The 19017-nt window shown below is 33.6% G+C and overlaps 1 protein-coding gene and 1 long non-coding RNA gene across 2 annotated transcripts; both read left to right on the forward strand.

The window, feature by feature from the left end:
* Positions 1 to 8759: 8759 nt before the first annotated feature.
* Positions 8760 to 11428, forward strand: LOC114304066 (uncharacterized). Its single transcript, XR_003643945.2, has 3 exons — positions 8760 to 9474; positions 10337 to 10464; positions 11006 to 11428. It is a non-coding gene; the product is annotated as an uncharacterized LOC114304066 (long non-coding RNA).
* Positions 11429 to 14268: 2840 nt separating this feature from the next.
* Positions 14269 to 15614, forward strand: LOC114286089 (uncharacterized). Its single transcript, XM_082917835.1, has 2 exons — positions 14269 to 15283; positions 15577 to 15614. The coding sequence occupies exons 1-2, from the start codon at positions 14269 to 14271 to the stop codon at positions 15612 to 15614; spliced, it is 1053 nt and encodes a 350-aa protein (XP_082773961.1).
* The last annotated feature ends 3403 nt before the right edge of the window (positions 15615 to 19017 follow it).

Raw genomic sequence — 19017 nt, forward strand, 5'->3', positions numbered from 1 at the left:
CGAACTAGCCGCTGGCTAATATAGAATTGAATAATGATTCATTCTCTAAAAATAAAATTTTAAAGAAGGCTTTATATATTGGCCATAACAAAAAATAATAATAAATCAAAACATAATATCAATTAAGTCCCATCATCCCTAAAACTTCATTAAAATTCTTAATTTAAAACTCTAAAATATTTTTAATTTAGAATTTTGAAACATTTTTGTGTAGAATTAATGTTTGAGCATTTAATTTTTAATTTCACCATCATTATCATTGATTTGACTTTTCTATAGAATTGGACCAGTTTGCATAGTTGTTGCAGCTGGACAACGGTTGCTTTTGAGATCTGTTCTTCCTCATTATTCAATCAATTCAGCCTTCTCTTCCTCATTATTCAATCAATCCAACCTTCCCTTTCTCTAATTATGATAATATTGACGATCCTCCTTTGTCTTAAAATAATAAGTTTTTTTAGAGAATTTTTTTTATAATATAATTATTATATTTTAAAAATATTAATTTTTTTTATGTTTTAATAATATATTTTTTAAAAAATATCAATTATTATAATTATACTTTTTATGTTATTAATAAATTTGAAAGAAGGACAAAATAATAAATTCATATTATTTTATTCTTTAATTTTAAAAAAGAAACTAATATTTTGAAACAATGAAAAATAAAATAAGGGGTTAATATTTTGAGACGGGAAGCACTAATAATAAGGATAAGTCTTAAATAAGAGTAAATTTCACTTACACTTCATGAAATTTGGATTTAATACATATCACTCATTGACGTTTGAAAAATTACAAGAATCCTCTATCATTGTAATTTTTTAAACAGAATGAAGGTAATGAATTCATGCACTTTCTCTTTTCTTGTTTTGCTTTACTTTCTCTATTTTTTTCTTTTCTTTGCTTTACTTTTTTTTTTTTTTCCAATGTGATTTCCTATAAAAAAAAAGTTGTTGTCTTTTATATAAGTAGGGGAGTTTATGAAATACGACTATTAATTGTAAGAGTGGAAATGTAATTTCCAGAATGTCAGGGGTGGAATATAATTGGACTAAATTTCAGGAGCTGTTAGTGTAATTTACCATTTAAATAAAAAAAATTGATACTTATAATCAAATAATTTTTGAGTTTTTAATTTTATTAATTTAAATCTTAATTTTTTTAAATTTGTTTTCAATTTAAATTATGTCTGTTTTTGTTAAATAAAATTGATAGAAAAATGATACTTTTGACATTTTATGTACACCTACATTAAGGCCAAGTTTGGCTACTGCCAAAAAAGTGCACTTATTTCATCTTTTTATCTTTTTTAGGTCACATCAATCAACATCTCCTCTCTACTTTTTCTACACATAATACAAAAAAAGTCAAAAAGTGCACTTATTTAGTCTTCCCAAACTAGGCCTAAGTTTAATGATCAAATATTATTTTTTTGTCAATTTTACTTAACAAAAATAAATAAATAATTTAGTTTGAAAATAAATCAAAAGATTAAGATTTAAATTTATAAAATTAAAAATTCATTTTGTTACAAAGGTCAGATGTTGAAGTTTTTTAATAATTTTTTCTAATAATAATAATAATAATTAAACAATGGTTGTAGTAATGTAATTAATTGCATATATTAACGCAGAGAAGAAAATTAAGTGAAAATTTGTAATAATTAAACGTCTACTCACAATTAAAAAAGAAAAAAGAAAAAGTCTAATCTCATTCCCATATCGCTCTACATTCCAAAGACTATTAGAGAGAGAGAGGACTAGCGGAAGATATGCTATCAGGTCATCGTAGCTGTTAAACTCCAATGAAGAAAAAGTGTTGTGGATTTGACCCATTAAAACTGGGGGGAGACAAAACCTTTTGTAACATGCAACACATGATTGTATAATTGTGATTTATTTGATGACTATGCCACATCTCAGAATAAATTATTTTAATATTTTTTTAAAATTTTTTAATAAAAAATAATAATATAATAATTTATAGTGATTTTTTTAATGACTATGCCACATCTCAGAATAAATTATTTTAATATTTTTCAAAAAAATTTTTAATAAAAAATAATAATATGATAATTTATAGTGATTTTTTTAATTAAAATTGAACATTCTCAAATGAAACCTGATTTCTTATGCTAAACGCCAATGAAGAAAAAGTGTTGTGGATTTGACCCGTTAAAACCGGGGGGAAAAATACTGCCTGTTGCAACATGCAATGCAACACATAATTGTATATAATTGTCATTTATTTGATGACTAGATTTCTTATAGTAGTTGAATAAGGGAAAAAAAAAAAAAAAAACTACACAAACTAAATTTTTTTTAGCAAATTACACTCCTAATTTCTAGTTTTAATTACGCTAATATTATTCTTAATTATTTATATTTTATTAATTTAATTCAATTGATAACTATCTTTTAGAAATTAGACAAAAATCAAAGGATAAAATAATTCATCACTTTCCCCAAAGTGATTGAGAGGTTAGTAATTAATTTGAAATTGTCAATTCCTATTGGATGAATTTGATTTTTATTAAATTTCTTAACAGAAACTATCAATTAGGCTAAATTGACATTATGTACAAAATTAAATAATAAAATTGACACAATTGAAACTATAGGAACCAAATTATAACACAGAAAACAAATTACACAAACCACTTGTATAATTTATCTTAATTTTTTTTACTAATAGACGTGGCACACATATGGACAAAACTTTTAGATTTGAAATATAACCCGTCAGGATAATATGATTGGAACAACTAAGAAAAAATTGTTAAATTTGTTAACTTGTATATTATTAGTGAAATAGTCACTGTGCCTAAAGGCACTTCATTATTTTAATATTTTTTTATTTTTTTATTAAAAAAATATAAAAAAATAAAAAATATAATATGATAACTTATAATAATTTTTTTTAATTTATTAAAATTAAACGTCGTCAAAGGAAGCCTGATTTCTTACGTTAAACCCCAATGAAGAAAAAGTGTTGTGGATATGACACATTAAAACTGGGGGAAAAAAAACTACCTGTTGCAACATGCAGTGCAACACATGGTTGCATGTAATTGTGACTTATTTGATGACTAGATTTCTTATAGTAGTTGAATAAGAAAAGAAAAAAAACTACACAAACTAAATTTTTTTTTTAGCAAATTACACACCTAATTTCTGTAGTTTTAATCACACAAATTATTCTTAATTTTTTTATATTTTATTAATTTAATTCAATTGATAACTATCTTTTAAAAATTAGACTAAAATCAAAGGATAAAATAATTCATTACTTTTCCCAAAGTGATTGAGAGGTTAGTAACTAATTTGAAAGCGTCAATTCCCTTTTGAATGAATTTGATTTTTATCAAATTTCTTAACGGATACTATCAATTAGACTGAATTAACATAATGCACAAAATTAAATAATAAAATTGATACAATTGAAGCTATACAAACCAAATTATAACACATAAAACAAATTACAAGAACCAGTAGTATAATTTATCCTAATTTTTTTTTTTTTCTAATAGACTATGGATAAAACATTTAGATTTGAAATATAGCCCACCAAGATAATATGATTGGAACAACTAAGAAAAATTTGTAAAATTTGTTAACTTGTATATTCACTACAAGAAAACTGGGTATATGAGACGGAACTATTTGCGACGGCACACTTGCCGTCTCAAAAAGTCACTTTTTGTGACGGCAGAAAATGCCGTCTCAAAAAAGCAGAGTATTTGCGACGGCACCATTTGCCGTCTCAAAAAAGCAGAGCATTTGCGACGGCACTATTTGCCGTCTCAAAAAATGAGAGTATTTTCGATGGTATTTTCTGCCGTAGCAAATACTCTCATTTTTTGAGACGGCAAATAGTGCCGTCGCAAATGATCTGCTTTTTTGAGACGGCAAATGGTGCCGTCGCAAATACTCTGCTTTTTTTAGACTGCATTTTCTGCCGTCACAAAAAAATGGCTTTCGTGTTTTTTTTTTAGTGAATATTTTTAAAATTTTAAATATTTTTTTTAGATGTACCTTACTTAGATGTATCTAAAAAATAAAAAATTTATGAAAAAATATTTTTAAAAATTAATAAATACATAAAAATATTTTTAAAAAAATGTATTGAATTATGGTATTTTTTTTTTGTATTTTTGGTATTTAGTGAATTTTTAAAAGATTTTGGTGATTGTGGTTTTGAGATAGTTTCATATATATACAGTCACAAAATGATTTGAATAAATTTAACGGTATTTTTCTGTCGCAAAAAAAATTTAAAAAAACAATGTCGTCTTACTCTTTTGATATAACATTTCTCTTTTCATTCATTTTTTCATTTTCCTGTCTCTCTGTCTCTATCTCTCTCTCTTCTCTTTATCTCTTTTCATTCATTTCTCTCTATCTCTATCTCTCTCTCATTTTCTCTCTGTGTCTCTCGCCTATCTCTCTTCTCTCTATCTCTCTCATCTGTTTTCTCTGTCTGTCTCTCTCGCTCATCTCTCTTATCTCTATCTCTCTCATTTCTTTTTTTTTCTCTCTCTTTCTCTCTCTCTCTTATCTTTCTATCTCTCTCTATCTCTCTCGCTCATTTCTCTTCTCTTTCAGTCTCTCTCTTTTTCTGTGTCTCTCTCTCGCTCATCTCTTTTCGCTCTATTTCTCTCTTTTTTTGTCTATCTCTCGCTCATCTCTTGTTTCTCTCTCTTTTTCTATCTTTTCATCTCTCTCTTTCTTTCTCTCTCTATCTCTTTTTCTGTCTATCTCTCTCTCAATGTCTCTCTCTCACTTATCACTCTTTTCTCTCTCTGTGTCTACTTGTCTATTTGTCTATTTCTCCCTCACTATGTTCGACTTGCTCACTCTCTTACTCCTATCTTCTCTATTTATCGAGCTCCTTCTCGATTTATCGATCCACTATAAGAAAATGCACTTTTAGCAACCACTTTGTCTATCTCTCTCTCTCGCTCATCACTCTATCTCTGTGTCTCCCTCTCTCTATCTCTCTTCTTTATCTGTCCCTCACAAAATTAAAATATTTTTAAAATATTTAAATATTTAAAATATTTAAAAAATTGATTTGAATTAAGTTTTGAACAGAGTTTTGAATTATCTGTCTTCTTTATTTATTGAGCTCCCTATCGATTATCGATCTACTACAAGAAAATGCACTTTTAGCGACCACTTTGTCTATTTCTCGCTCATCACTCTGTCTCTCTATCTCTTTTCTCCATTCGTCTCTCACTCATCTTTCTCTCTCACTACCCATCTTCTCTACCACATTTACCACTACTGCAAATGCCATTCAACTACCACCACTCTTCTATTTCTCTCTTTCACTCATCACTCTTATTTCTCTGTCTGTTTGTCTATCTATCTGTTTGTCTGTGTGTCTTTCGTTCATCTTTCTTCTCTCTATCTCTCTCATTTGTCTTCTCTCTATGTCTCCCTCGCTCATCTTTCTTCTCTCTATCTCTCTCATCTCTTTTCTCTCTCTGTCTCTCTTGCTCATCTCTTTTCTCTCTATCTCTCTATTTTTCTATTCTTTCTATCGTTCATCTCTTTTCGCTCTCTTTCTATATATTTCTCTCATCTCTTGTTTATCTCTATTTTTCTATATGTCTCTCTCTATCGATTTCTCTCTCTGCCTCTCTGTCTCTCTCTATATCTCTTTCTCTCTTTATCTCGCTCTCGCTCATCACTCTGTCTTTTTCTCTCTTCTCTATCTGTCTCTCACTCATTTCTCTCTCTTACCACCCATCTCCTCTACCACCTTCACCATTACTACAAACACCATTCCACCACCACCATTACTTCTACTGTAGCCACTTCACCTCTACGACTACCATTACTACTACTATCGCCACCACTCCACTACCACCACTACCACTACTACTACCCTTACCTCTCTTTCACCCCTGTCACTCCATTTACACTACCACTACCACAACTTCACCACTAATCTGTTTCGCCATCACCATCACCATCACCACCACCACCACCATCATCTCTTATCCACCACCTTCACTACTGCTGTCGCTCTTTTTCCTCTACTACAAAAAATTAGTTCATGATTTTTAGTAATAAAAAAAAATAGACCGCAGAAAAATATTTTTCATTGACTACAGAAAATTAACTTTTATTTTAGTGAAAATATTTTTCATTAAAATATATATGAAACAAATCAACCTTAATAACGGAAAGAAAATAAAAATTATTATTTATTTATTTTTATTATTTAAATATTTATTTATGATGATTTATTTATTTATTTATTTAATTTTATTTATTTTATTTTATTTTTTCATCCCGCCTGCTCGGTTCCCCCCTATTTTTTCCATTCCCGCCCCCCAAAATCCCCAATCTCTTTAGAACAAAAAAAAACCCTAAATCTAATCGTCTCCCTCACATCACTCTCTCAGTCGCCTCTCTCTCTCTCTCTCTCTCTCTCTCTCTCTCTCTCTCTCTCTCTCACCCTCTTGTTTATCTCTGCACTGATCTCGTTCATCTCTGCACCGATCACTCTCTTACTCTCTCGTTGCTCATCTCATCGGTTCGCACCGATCATCGCACCGCCGATCTACTCACAGGTAAACTCTCTCATCTCATCTCTGCACCGATCACTCTCTTACCATCTTGTTTATTTCTTGAATGTTTTGATAGTTTTCTTGGATGTCATCACATTCCACAGTAGAGTTACATTCATCAACCACCATGGCCACCACAGTCCGCCATTGTCTTGCCATATTCGTTTTTTTGTTCGTCGATATTGTTTTTTTGTTAGTCGTGAAGGTATAGATTTTTTATTTTTTATTTTTTTTCTTAAGTTATTTAAGAGAATATTGAAATCTATAGGGAGATGGTCAAAAATTGTTGCTGATTTTTCTGCTGCAATAATTATGTTGATTGTCAACAATAGTTTACTCTTTAAATTTGGATTTTGAGTTTCAGTTTGCCTTAGGTCTATGCATGTTGGCTTTGATTGATCGTCTGTTAATTTCTACTCAAATAGCAGAGTGAGTTTGTAGTTGCCAATTCTATTTACATAAACATGCTATTTATATTAATCTTGTTTTTTTTTTTTTTCTTCTTTCTTTTTTTTTTCTTTTTTTTTTTAACTTTTTAGATTCCTCTGTTTAATTTTGATTCTACCTAGACATTTTAATACCATATGTCATTTGCCTATCCATGTTTAGAAAATCACGAAGACACTTGTTAGTTTTGTTTTTCATCCTAATGTTCTTGGAACCTGCATGTCATCCATAATTTGTGTTCAATTGCTCCAATTTAGTGTACTAACTACAACACATCAATTTAATGTTTGAAGATGATATTTTACCAAGAACACTGATTCCCTTGGAACATTAATTTAAATTTCTCTTCTGGTGGATTGTATTCCTTTTATATAATAAATCAAAAATTCTATGAAGCCTTTGAATCTTCTGTTTACTCTATTTATTATCTGTTAATCTAGGACTTAACTCTTTAGACAACTTCCCTTGTTTATTATCTACTGAAATAAGTTAGTCGGGTTTTTATTTATTTATTTATTTATTTATTCCAGTAACTGTTTTTGGTTTTCTTTTGACTTCTGAAATAGAATTAGAGCAACATATACACAGGTATATACACACATAAACTTTAAGATTCAATCTTTCAAAATTGTTTTTTTGGTAGGGCCATTTTTTGTTTTGATATTTATTTGATTTTTTATGTATTTATTTATTATTATTTTTTATGTATTTTGGTTTAGATTTCTAAAATTGTGGGAAATTTTGTTGAATTGAAATTATATATATATATATTTTATGAATTATTTCAAGAAGGTTGGTTTCATGCAATTGTCCTGGTGTTAAAAAAAAGAAAGAATAATCCTATCAAAGAAAATTCTTGGAGCTACCATTGCCCCGTATATCACCAATTGTGTAATGTGAATTTGACATCTGTGAATTTTTTATTTGTATTTTGTAGTAGCATTCTACTGTTAGAATTAAAGGCAGATGAATATGACTTTAAGTTAGGACATCACTCTCTCAGTCGACTCTTTTTGTATATGTTGTTGTATGTTGCATTTCCAGCTCACTCATATGTGATTGATGAATCGTAACGTGCTTAAAATATGAAACCGGCTACATGATAACAAATTGAAAGAGTGTTTCTCCTAATTAGTCAGGACTGAACTTCATTTGAAAGTTCTTGTTTTTGAATTTGAGTTGAAGATGCTTTTATTGGAAGAATGTGGTTTATTTTAGTTTTGTGCTAGTGTATGGGCAGCATTGGAGTGGTTTTTCTTAGTGATTTACTAGTTTTTCTAAGTGGTTTTTTTAGGTGGTTTTTCTAAGTGGTTTTTCTAGGTAGTTTTGCTATGCTAGTTATTTACTGGTATGCCACTCTGCTCTTCAAAAGGAAATTATTGACACATTATACTAACATATTTCTCTGCTTTTAATGAATTTTTGAACAATGTTTCACTTGCAGTTGATTATGGTTTAATGTTTGCTTCATTGTCAAAAATCAATTATGAAAGTGCAAACTTCTAGATCTAAATGACTGACACTTTGTGTCGGAGTCACATTGGATTTCATTATCATATACCCAGATGTTGTTGGTTTTTGGGTTGGTCACAATGCATGCTAGATTCTGGTAAGATCAAGGAGCCAAATTGATCTATAGATTGGTGGTTTATTTATGGGTTAGTTGTTCAGACAGAGTTTCTATGCAATGATGTCAATTGGAAGTATCTATTTTTCTTAGCTGATTATGTTTATTAAGGAACAACAAATCATGGATTGCAAACACTTAAAAGGAAGAGAGTTGTTTTTGTAAATTCTCAGATCAACTAGTCATTGAGGTGCGATGAGTGTGTTATTTAAAACACATTTCCCTGTTGTAGTTAAGAAAAACATGTAAGGTGGAACTGATAGGAATCTAACTATTTTTAAGTAATGAACCACTTGGCCAGGTACCTCTGCTGAAGTAGTTCAGATAACAGTTAAACAAATCCACCAATCAAATTTCTTAGTCCTTTATAGATGTTGGATGTTGGATGTTGGGGAAAGAAGGGTTATTACACATTTCATTGCTCATTGGTTATTCTATAATGCATGATTTCTTCTCTGCCTAATGCCTTGAACTAGATTATGAAAAACTTGTAACAAATTGTCTTAATTGGATGACATCAATATCAATATTACATATTCACACTGCATCCTACCAAAAAAGTTGCGCTCTTAAGTTTCTTTTTTTTTTTGACTTGGATTTGGCTTTTGATGTCAACTAAACCAATTCAATTACATAAATGGGGAGCTATGGATTGATGTGCTCAAGTCCACGCTAGAGTATGGACTCGCACCCAAGTCGTGGACTGATTACTTGTACCTTTCGGTGGGTGGTACTCTCTCGAATGGTGGAATTAGCGGCCAAGCTTTCAATCATGGCCCTCAGATTAGCAATGTGTATGAGCTTGATGTTGTCACAGGTTTGATTATCACCTTCCCTCTTCTTTGTCTTTTTCCTTGCATGCATGTCTATTTATATATACAATAAATAAATAAATAAAAATTAAAATACATAAATGGGTCATTGAACTAGACACAACCCATGTAAAACAGTGTATGTTTTTAATGATTTGGTGAACATGCAACAGAGAACTTTTGAACTTGGGGTATAATATAAGAGGACACTTTTTATGTTTTTGTTGTTCATATGGTATTTGATCTAATTTATGCGTACTGCAACTAATTAATTCTGTTTTTGGTCAGATTAAAAGTAACTCGTCTAAATTAGGATTAAAGAATTGACGAGAAATTATTTTGTCAGCGTCTAACTCTCATAATCGAAACTGTGTGGAGATCACATCCACTAATCACCCGGGACAATCCAGGTTTAGGAGGATGCTTTTGTCTTCTCATACCTTTACATAGGGGGTTTCTAGTTACTTTTTTTGGTCGTAACTTTATAATTTTGGTACTTAAGACACCTTTTACCACTATATATATTTTCACATGGGTGGGTGCTAACGACTCTCCAATGGTCGTTCATAAAAACTAAATAATATTAAAAATATATATATATATATATATATATATGAATTTAAATATATTTGTCATATTTTATACATTTTGATGTATCCTTATGCATTTTTTTACATTATTTAATATATGTTTTATGCGGTTAGCATATAAGTATTGTTATGTGCATAACTGAATGCTCGCGTGTGGTGGTTAGTATAATCACTGACTAGTATTGTCACTGTTTTGTTTTTTTATATCTTCTTTTGGGAATTTATTAAATACGTCTTTTTTTTTAGTATTTTTATGATATGGCTTTATCTGAAACAGGTAAGGGTGAGATCTTGACATGTTCAGAAGAACAAAACTCAGAACTATTCCATGTTGTTCTTGGTGGTCTAGGGCAATTTGGGATCATTACTACAGCTAGGATTGCTCTTGAACCAGCTCCACAAAGGGTTAGTCAACTTATACTCTTCTCCCATTTAAATTTTAATCATTTCCATTTCATAAATGGAATGCACATCTCTATTAAAATTTTGACACATCATCAAAATTCAAAATTAACAATGTAATATATAGCCGCTTTTATTTAAATATCTGAGTAAAAGTTTCCTTTTTTTTGTGAACAAAAATAAAAATTTATTGATGAATATCAAAGTACAAAAAATACAACCAGATTGCATTGATACCAAAAAAAAAGTTCAAAACTATCATTAAGTTACTTAAAAAACATATCCCAATTGAGTTAGTGCCAATTCCCAAGCTAATAATATGATAAGCTTAACTTGAATTTTAAATTACATGACGCTTGAGTGCGTAAAACATGACTGTAGGAATGAGATATTGTTAAATATTGGAACCCAAAGGCAAGGCATACTGAGCCCTTGCCCTTTTTTCAAGTTTTATGTACCTGGTAGTTAACAGTAGAGCCATAATTGTGTCCACACTGAAACCTTTTCTATGGAACTGATTTGGTGCTTATGCATTTTTCAACAGACTTGATGTTGGTTTTTCCGGGAAAAGCACTGCTGTTGTTTCTACTGGCTGTTCATCTAGAAGGTTCTTGTCTTCCTTCTATAGAGGATGGGTCATGGGCGTTATATCTCAGTTAGAGGATGGCCATTTCTACTTGGAAGACGTCACTGGAGCAGTTGAAATCAATTTGTCTAATGCAATATCCTCTACATGTTTATATTTTTCCCTTTCGAAAGACTTACTGTTTGTTTTGAATGCTTGGATTTGGGCTGCCTTATAATCTCCAAAAGTGAAAGTTCTCATTGTAGGCCTTTTTAAATAATGGAAAATAATGGTGAATTTTAGATTTTATTTTATTATTTTTTTTTTTTTTAGGATTTGGGTGAATTTTATAATTTAAATATGCTTTTATGAACATGTACAATTTAATTATTCTTTGTAAAATATTGAATTTGATGGTTTGATCAATTTTTATTTTTATTTTTTGTTATGATGTTTTTGTGAATGGAATGTAAATAATCAGCTCTTAGAGAGTGAGAGACGGCACCACCGTCGGAAAAAATAGAAAATTTTAATATTTTTATTAATTTTGTTATAGGTTTTACTTTTTGCGACGACATTATACTGTCACAAAAACTAGGAATTTTATTATTTAAAATAAAAATTTTATTATTTTTTTATATTTTTTGCGACGGCATTACACTGTCGCAAAAAATAGAAAATTTCATATTTTTTATACTTTTTGCGACGGCACCACACCGTCGCAAAAAATAGTGTTTTTTTTAAAAAAAGACTATTAGCGACGGTATTTTTTGCCGTCTCAAATAACATTTTTAGCGACGGTAAAATAGGACCGTCGCAAAAAAGTCAAGAAATTTCAAAGGTTATTAGCGACTGTACGGTGCCGTCGCAAAAAGGTAAAAAATGCCGTCGCAAAACATTAGCGACGGCATTTACCGTCGCAAAAACTCTTTTGCAACCCCTGCAGTTGCGACCCCCTCTTGCCGTCGCAAAAAGTATTAGCGACGGCATTAGGAGTATTAGCGACGGTATTTTACCGTCGCAAAAAGTCAACTTTTTTGTAGTGATTATTAGTTAAATAGTCACTGTGCCTAAAGGCACTTCATTATTTCAATATTTTTTTTTATTTTTTTATTAAAAAAATATAAAAATAAAATAAAAAGAATGATATGATAATTTATAATGATTTTTTTTATTAAAATTGAATTGTTGTTAAACGAGGCCTGATTTCTTACGTTAAACCCCAATGAAGAAAAAGTGTTAGTGGATTTGACCCATTAAGACTGGGGGGAAAAAAACTACCTGTTGCAACATGCAATGCAACACATGATTATATATAATTGTGATTTATTTGATGACTAGATTTCTTATGGTAGTTGGGGGAAAAAAAAAAAAACCTACACAAACTAATTTTTTTTTAGCAAATTACACTCCTAATTTCTTTAGAAATTAGACTAAAATTAAAGGACAAAATAATTCATTACTTTCCCCAAAGTGATTGAGAGGTTAGTAACTACTTTGAAATTGTCAATTCCCTTTTGAATGAATTTAATTTTTATCAAATTTCTCAACAAATACTATCAATTAGACTAAATTAACATAATGTACAAAATTAAATAATAAAATTGATACAATTGAAACTATACGAACCAAATTATAACACAGAAAACAAATTACACGAACCACTTGTATAATTTATCCTAATTTGTTTTACTAATAGATGTGGCACACATATAGATAAAACATTTAGATTTGAAATATAACCCGTTAGGATAACATGATTGGAACAACTAAGAAAAAATTGCAAAATTTGTTAATTTGTGTATTATTAGTGAGTCACTGTGCCTAAAGGCACTTCATTATTGGAAAAACAACCGTTAAATTTATTTATTCTTAATCCTCAATTATATTACATAATATATTTTTAAACTGATTTGTTTTATTACATGAAGTTGATTACTACTTCGATAGTGATTTGGTTTCCAATATGGCCACGTCACCCCCATAATCTTTTCTTCTTCTTTTTTTTTTTTTGGTTAAAAATATGATACAAAAAATACCACAATTATATTTTTAAATTGGCAAATATCATCTTTGAGGAAACGTTTTGGCGGTGTCTTGGTGGTTGTGTGTTAGGTAGGTAGCTCTATGGTTTACTAGTAAAAAAATTTCTGAAATGAGATAGATGAGGGCTGCTGACTTGCCTTGGCCTGTAAGACAACTTGTTTCAAATTCTTTCGTTTTGTGGGAGAGAGGTCTTTGTTGGAAAATTTGTTATATTAGGTAGTCCCAAGTAAAATTATAATATTACTTTGATAATTGAGTAATAGTAAAACACATTGGTGAATCATTTTTTTTTTTTTTTTAATTTCTCAATTACCTAATAAAAGTTAGTCCGTATTATCCCACTTATAAAATTGTTTGTCACATCTATATATTATATAAGGAAAAAGAAATTTCTAACCCACAAGTCTTGTGGAAATTCTAATATCTCAATCTTAATTTTTTAATTTTTTAATTAAAATAAAAAAAATAACCTCAATGCTTATTGACTTTTCCCAAATATTTTTGACTATGTGTTCTTCTCGGATTAGGAATAAGTGTCCTATGTCTATTAGACTTCTATATATCTCAGTAATGTATTCATGTAGGGTTAGGAATTAGTGGTACTCTATATAAATGATGTATGTATTCTTTGTTCAAATTAATTCAAGACTAATATACAATTTTATTCAGAAAACTTACATGGTATCAGAGCTTGGTTCGAAACCCTAATCTGAAGGATTTGAAACCCTAGCAACCATCTCTGTTCGTTTTCGTCTGGTTCGAAATCAACCCATCCATCGTGATTCGTCTGTCCATCGCGATCCATCTGGGTTCAGGTCAAGACCCATCGTCACAACCTGCTGGTTGTCTGTTTCTGCCTCTTTCATGCCTTCTTGCAGAGTCGAAACCCTAACAGCCGTAGCCTCTCTGTTCAGTCGCAACCCATCGACTGTAAATCGCGATCAATTATCGCCCTTGCATCATCGTATCTCTCTCAGTCCTCGTCGGCTTCATCTCGGTTCATCATCGCAACTCCCTCTCGCGATTTTCTGACTTTGGTTCTCTCTCTCTCTCTGTGGCTTCATCTCGGTTCATCATTGTGACTCTCTCTCGTGACTCTGGTTCTCATCTCTCTGTCTCTGTCTCGGTGATTTGTTATCAATAGTATTAAAACCCTTATTCCTCTTTGACCCATTAATCTTTAGTTTATTACAATAATGGACCCTAAAATTCAAGCCATTAAATGTAAACTCAATGGTGGCAATTATGCCTATTGGGCCAGTGTTATGAAGAATTTTCTTCTTGGTCAAAAAAAATGGGGCTATGTTTCTGGTTCTGCTCCTCGTCCATCGGACCCAAAAGTAGAAGGGTATCTGTCTTCCTGTGACACTTGGGATTGTGATAATGCTCAAGTTCTTACCTGGTTTCATAACTCTGTGGATGACCGTATTGGAATGATGTTTTCCAAGTACAGTACTGCCAAGGAAGTGTGGGATTATTTACTCGGTGTTTATCAGCAGTCCAATTTTGCCAAGCGGTATGAGTTGGAAACAACTTTTCAGGGTGCTCGTCAGCGGGATCAAACTATTCAGGACTTTTATATTGAGATGACAGGTCTCTGGGATCAGTTGGCTCTTATGGAACCACCTAGTCTCAAGATACTAGACGCTTATATTGAGTTTCGGGAACAGGGTCGTTTAGTCCAGTTCTTAACAGCTCTCTCCCCTCAGTATGAGGCTATTCGAGGTGGCATCCTTCACCGATCTCCTCTTCCCTCTGTGGATGCTATTGTTCGTGAACTCCTCTCCGAGGAAACCCGTCTTAAGACGGCCAGTCAGATTTTGCCTCCTTCTGTGTTCTTGGCTCCTGCCAAGCCGCCCTTGTTATCGACCCCTCCTTCTCATCAACTTCAGGCCACTGCAAAACCCAAGAGAGGACCATTAGGGCTAGATGAGTGTGCTTTCTGCCATCAGAGGGGTCATTGGAAGAACAATTGTCCTAAAAAGGGACGTCAGCCTGCTCCGTCTTCTCAGACACAGTTCTGCGGTACTACTTCGAGTACTTTCCGACCTCATGCTGCTTACACTGCATCTACTCCGGCTCCCGATCCTGACTTGGCTTCCCTGAGTGCTCAGGTTGCACAACTTCAGCATATCTTGTCCACCTCTCAGTCCTCCCCATCTGCCTCCGCTCTTACCTCTCTTCATTCAGGTTTGCTTGGGTCCTCTTCAGGTATCCCTTCTTCTGTTTGGATTTTTGATTCTGGTGCCTCACATCATATGACTCCTCACCTTTCCTTACTTCAAAATTGTATTCCCCCACCCGTTCCTATTGTTATTAATACTGCTAATGGATCTGGTATGTCTGTTTTATCTGTTGGGTCTGTCTTACCCTCTGCCATGTCTACTGTTACTCTTCCTTCTGTCTTTTATGTTCCTCAGTTATCTGTCAGTTTGTTATCTGTCAGTCAACTTGATGCGTCTGGTTTTGATGTTATCTTTTCCTCTTCTGTCTGTTGTGTGTAGGATCGGGTGTCCAAGAAGCAGATTGGGATCGACCGTAGAATTGGAGAGCTCTATGTGGTTGAAAGCTTGCATCTCCCCTTATCCACCTCTCCAGCTGCACTTTCCTCGTTTCAATTAGATTCTCAGTCGAGTCAGTTTTACTTATGGCATTCTCGTCTTGGTCATTTGTCTGTTGACCGCTTACGGTCTTTAGCTCAGTCAGGATTGTTGGGTAAAGTTTCTCCTAGTCAAATTGATGAATGTCGGGGGTGTAAACTTGCTAAAATGTCAGCTTTACCTTTTAATAAAAGTACGTCTATTTCTGTTTCTCCTTTCTCTCTTGTGCATACTGATGTCTGGGGACCTTCTCCTGTTCTTACTAAAGGGGGTTCAGTATATTATGTGTCTTTTGTAGATGATTGCACCCGTTACACGTGGGTTTATCTTATGACTCATAAGTCTGACTTCTACAAAATATATCGTGCTTTCCAGTCTATGGTCACTACACAGTTTGGATCTACTATTAAATTGTTGCGGTCTGACTTGGGTGGGGAATACTTTAAAACTGAATTCTGTGAATATTTGGCCAACTTGGGTACCATTCACCAAACTTCTTGTACTGATACACCTGCCCAAAATGGCTGAGCTGAGCGTAAACACCGTCATCTTCTTGAGACAGCTAGATCTCTTCTTCTCTCTGCCTCCGTTCCAGCTCCGTTTTGGGGTGAGGCAGTTCTTACTGCTGCTTTTCTTCTCAATCGTATGCCTACCCCCCTTCTTTCGGGTCGGTCTCCTTATGAGGCTCTCTTTTCTCAACCTCCTAATTACTCCCTCCTTCGTGTATTTGGGTCTGCGTGTTTTGTCCTTTTACCCCGTAAAGATAGGACTAAACTTAGTGCCCGATCTGTCCTATGTGTTTTTTTGGGATATAGTCTCACTCAGAAAGGTTATCGCTGTTATGACCCTGTTTCTCGTCGCCTTTATGTCTCTCGCCATGTTGCCTTTCTCGAACGTCTATCTTACTTTCAGCTTCCTCCTCTCACCGCCCCAGTTTCCAAAGAGGATTTGGTTCATATTGATCCATTTCCTTCTAAGGTCCCATCTGATGAGTACATCTCCACAGTTCCTCCTGTGCTTATTCCATCTTCTCCTTCTGTTTCACCTCTGACTACTTCTCCTCCTTCGCCTCCTTCGCCTCCTCCTTCGCCTTCTCCTTCTCTTTCTTCTTCTCCTCCATTGTTAGTTTATTCTCGTCGCAAGGCTCCTCCTCTACTAGTTGTCTCTACCCCTGCTGCTGATCCTCCTGCTTCTGACGACTCTGATCCTGCTGCACACCGATATCCTCCTCGAGCGCGTCATCCTCCAAAAAGGTTGGGTTGGTCTAATACTTGTTTTTCTGCTTCCTATCGTACCTTTTTGTCTGCTATTCACTCTTTTGCAGAACCTCAGTCTTACAAGGAGGCCTGTCAGGATCCTCATTGGGTTCAAGCTATGGAGGATGAGTTAATTGCTCTACAGAAAACGAGTACTTGGGAGTTGGTTCCTTTACCTGTTGGTAAGAATCTAGTTGGTTGCAAATGGGTCTACAAAGTCAAGACTCATTCTGATGGTTCTCTTGAGCGCTACAAAGCTCGTCTGGTAGCCAAAGGTTTCTCCCAGGAGTATGGTATTGATTATGAGGAGACATTTGCTCCTGTTGCCAAGATGACTACTGTCCGTACTTTGATTTCTGTCGCTGCTGTTCGTTCTTGGCCCCTTTATCAGATGGATGTTAAGAATGCTTTTCTTAATGGCACTCTCACTGAGGAGGTTTACATGCGTCCTCCCCCTAGTCTTCACCATTCCTCTGGCCAAGTCTGTCGTCTTCGACGTGCTCTATATGGTCTGAAGCAGTCTCCTCGTGCTTGGTATGATCGCTTTCAGACTGCTGTTACCGAGCTTGGGTTTCATCCTTCTGCTTCCGACTCTGCTTTATTTCTAAGACATACCTCGGCTGGTTTTGTTGCTCTCTTACTATATGTAGATGATATGATCATCACTGGCTCTGACTCTTTTGCTATCTCTGAGGTCAAGCAGCATCTCTTTCGCACCTTCGAAATGAAAGATCTGGGACCATTGCGGTATTTTCTTGGCATTGAGGTGGCTTCTTCTCCCAAGGGTTACTTTCTGTCCCAGGCTAAGTATGCTAACGAGGTTATCCATCGTGCCAGACTTACTGACACTAAGCTGTCTGATACCCCCATTGAACTTAATGTAAAGCTCAACACTACTGATGGGGTTCCTCTAGATGATCCTACGTTGTATCGCGAGCTTGTGGGTTGCTTAGTCTATCTGACAGTTACTCGCCCTGATCTTGCCTATGCTGTCCATGTGATTAGTCAGTTTGTTTCTGCCCCTTGCTCTACACATTGGGCTGCTTTGCTTCGGATTCTTCGTTATCTTCGCAGTACTATCTTTCAGGGCTTGCTGTTCTCTTCTACTTCTTTCTTAGACTTGGTGGCTTATGCTGATGCTGATTGGGCTGGTGATGTTAATGATCGTAAATCTACTTCTGGTTTCTGTATGTTTCTTGGCGATTCCCTAATTTCTTGGAAAAGCAAGAAACAGACTGTTGTTGCCCGTTCTACTGCCGAAACTGAGTATCGTGCTATGGCTCATGCTACTGCTGAAATTGTCTGGCTTCGTCAGCTCTTATCTGAGTTGGGCATCCCTCAGTCTTCCCCAACCTCTCTCTATTGTGACAACCGAAGTGCTATTCAAATTGCTCATAACATTGTCTTCCATGAACGGACAAAACATATTGAGATTGATTGTCACTTCGTCCGTCAGCATCTGCAGTCTGGCTTTATCTCGCTTCCTTTTGTCTCTTCGGCTCTGCAACTTACTGACTTCTTCACTAAGACTCACACCACTGCTCGGTTTCGGTTTTTTCTTGACAAACTCTCAGTGTTTTCTACTAAAACACCTTGAGTTTGAGCGGGGGTGTGAGAATATGTGTTCTTCTCGGATTAGGAATAAGTGTCCTATGTCTATTAGACTTCTATATATCTCAGTAATGTATTCATGTAGGGTTAGGAATTAGTGGTACTCTATATAAATGATGTATGTATTCTTTGTTCAAATTAATTCAAGACTAATATACAGTTTTATTCAGAAAACTTACACTTCTCACATACCTATTGTAGCCTTTTTCACTTCTACCACATAATTTTTCACTTTCAACTTCTCTCATACCTATTGCAGCTTTTTCCACTTCTATCAACACCACATCTATCTATCTATAACACATAATTCTTCACTTATTTTTTTATACTAGAAGGACAAATCAAGTCAGGACAAACCATGATAAAGAGAAAGTTTCAAAACCTATAAGTAATCTTTTCATTTATTTTTTAATGGTTCTTTTTCTTTTCATTTATTTATTTTTATTATCAGAAAAATAGAAAGTTTCAAAACCTGTAA

The sequence above is a fragment of the Camellia sinensis genome, chromosome 3, assembly GCF_055761805.1.
Source record: "Camellia sinensis isolate YWXY chromosome 3, ASM5576180v1, whole genome shotgun sequence".
In the NCBI taxonomy this organism is placed as follows: Eukaryota; Viridiplantae; Streptophyta; class Magnoliopsida; order Ericales; family Theaceae; genus Camellia; species Camellia sinensis.

Excerpts from the sequence above, each read along its gene's own strand:
- LOC114286089 (XM_082917835.1), top strand. The coding sequence starts at position 14,269 with ATGGACCCTAAAATTCAAGCCATTAAATGTAAACTCAATGGTGGCAAT. Across the intron at positions 15,284-15,576 it reads TTTGCTTGGGTCCTCTTCAG|GATCGGGTGTCCAAGAAGCA; the intron begins GTATCCCTTCTT and ends TGTTGTGTGTAG.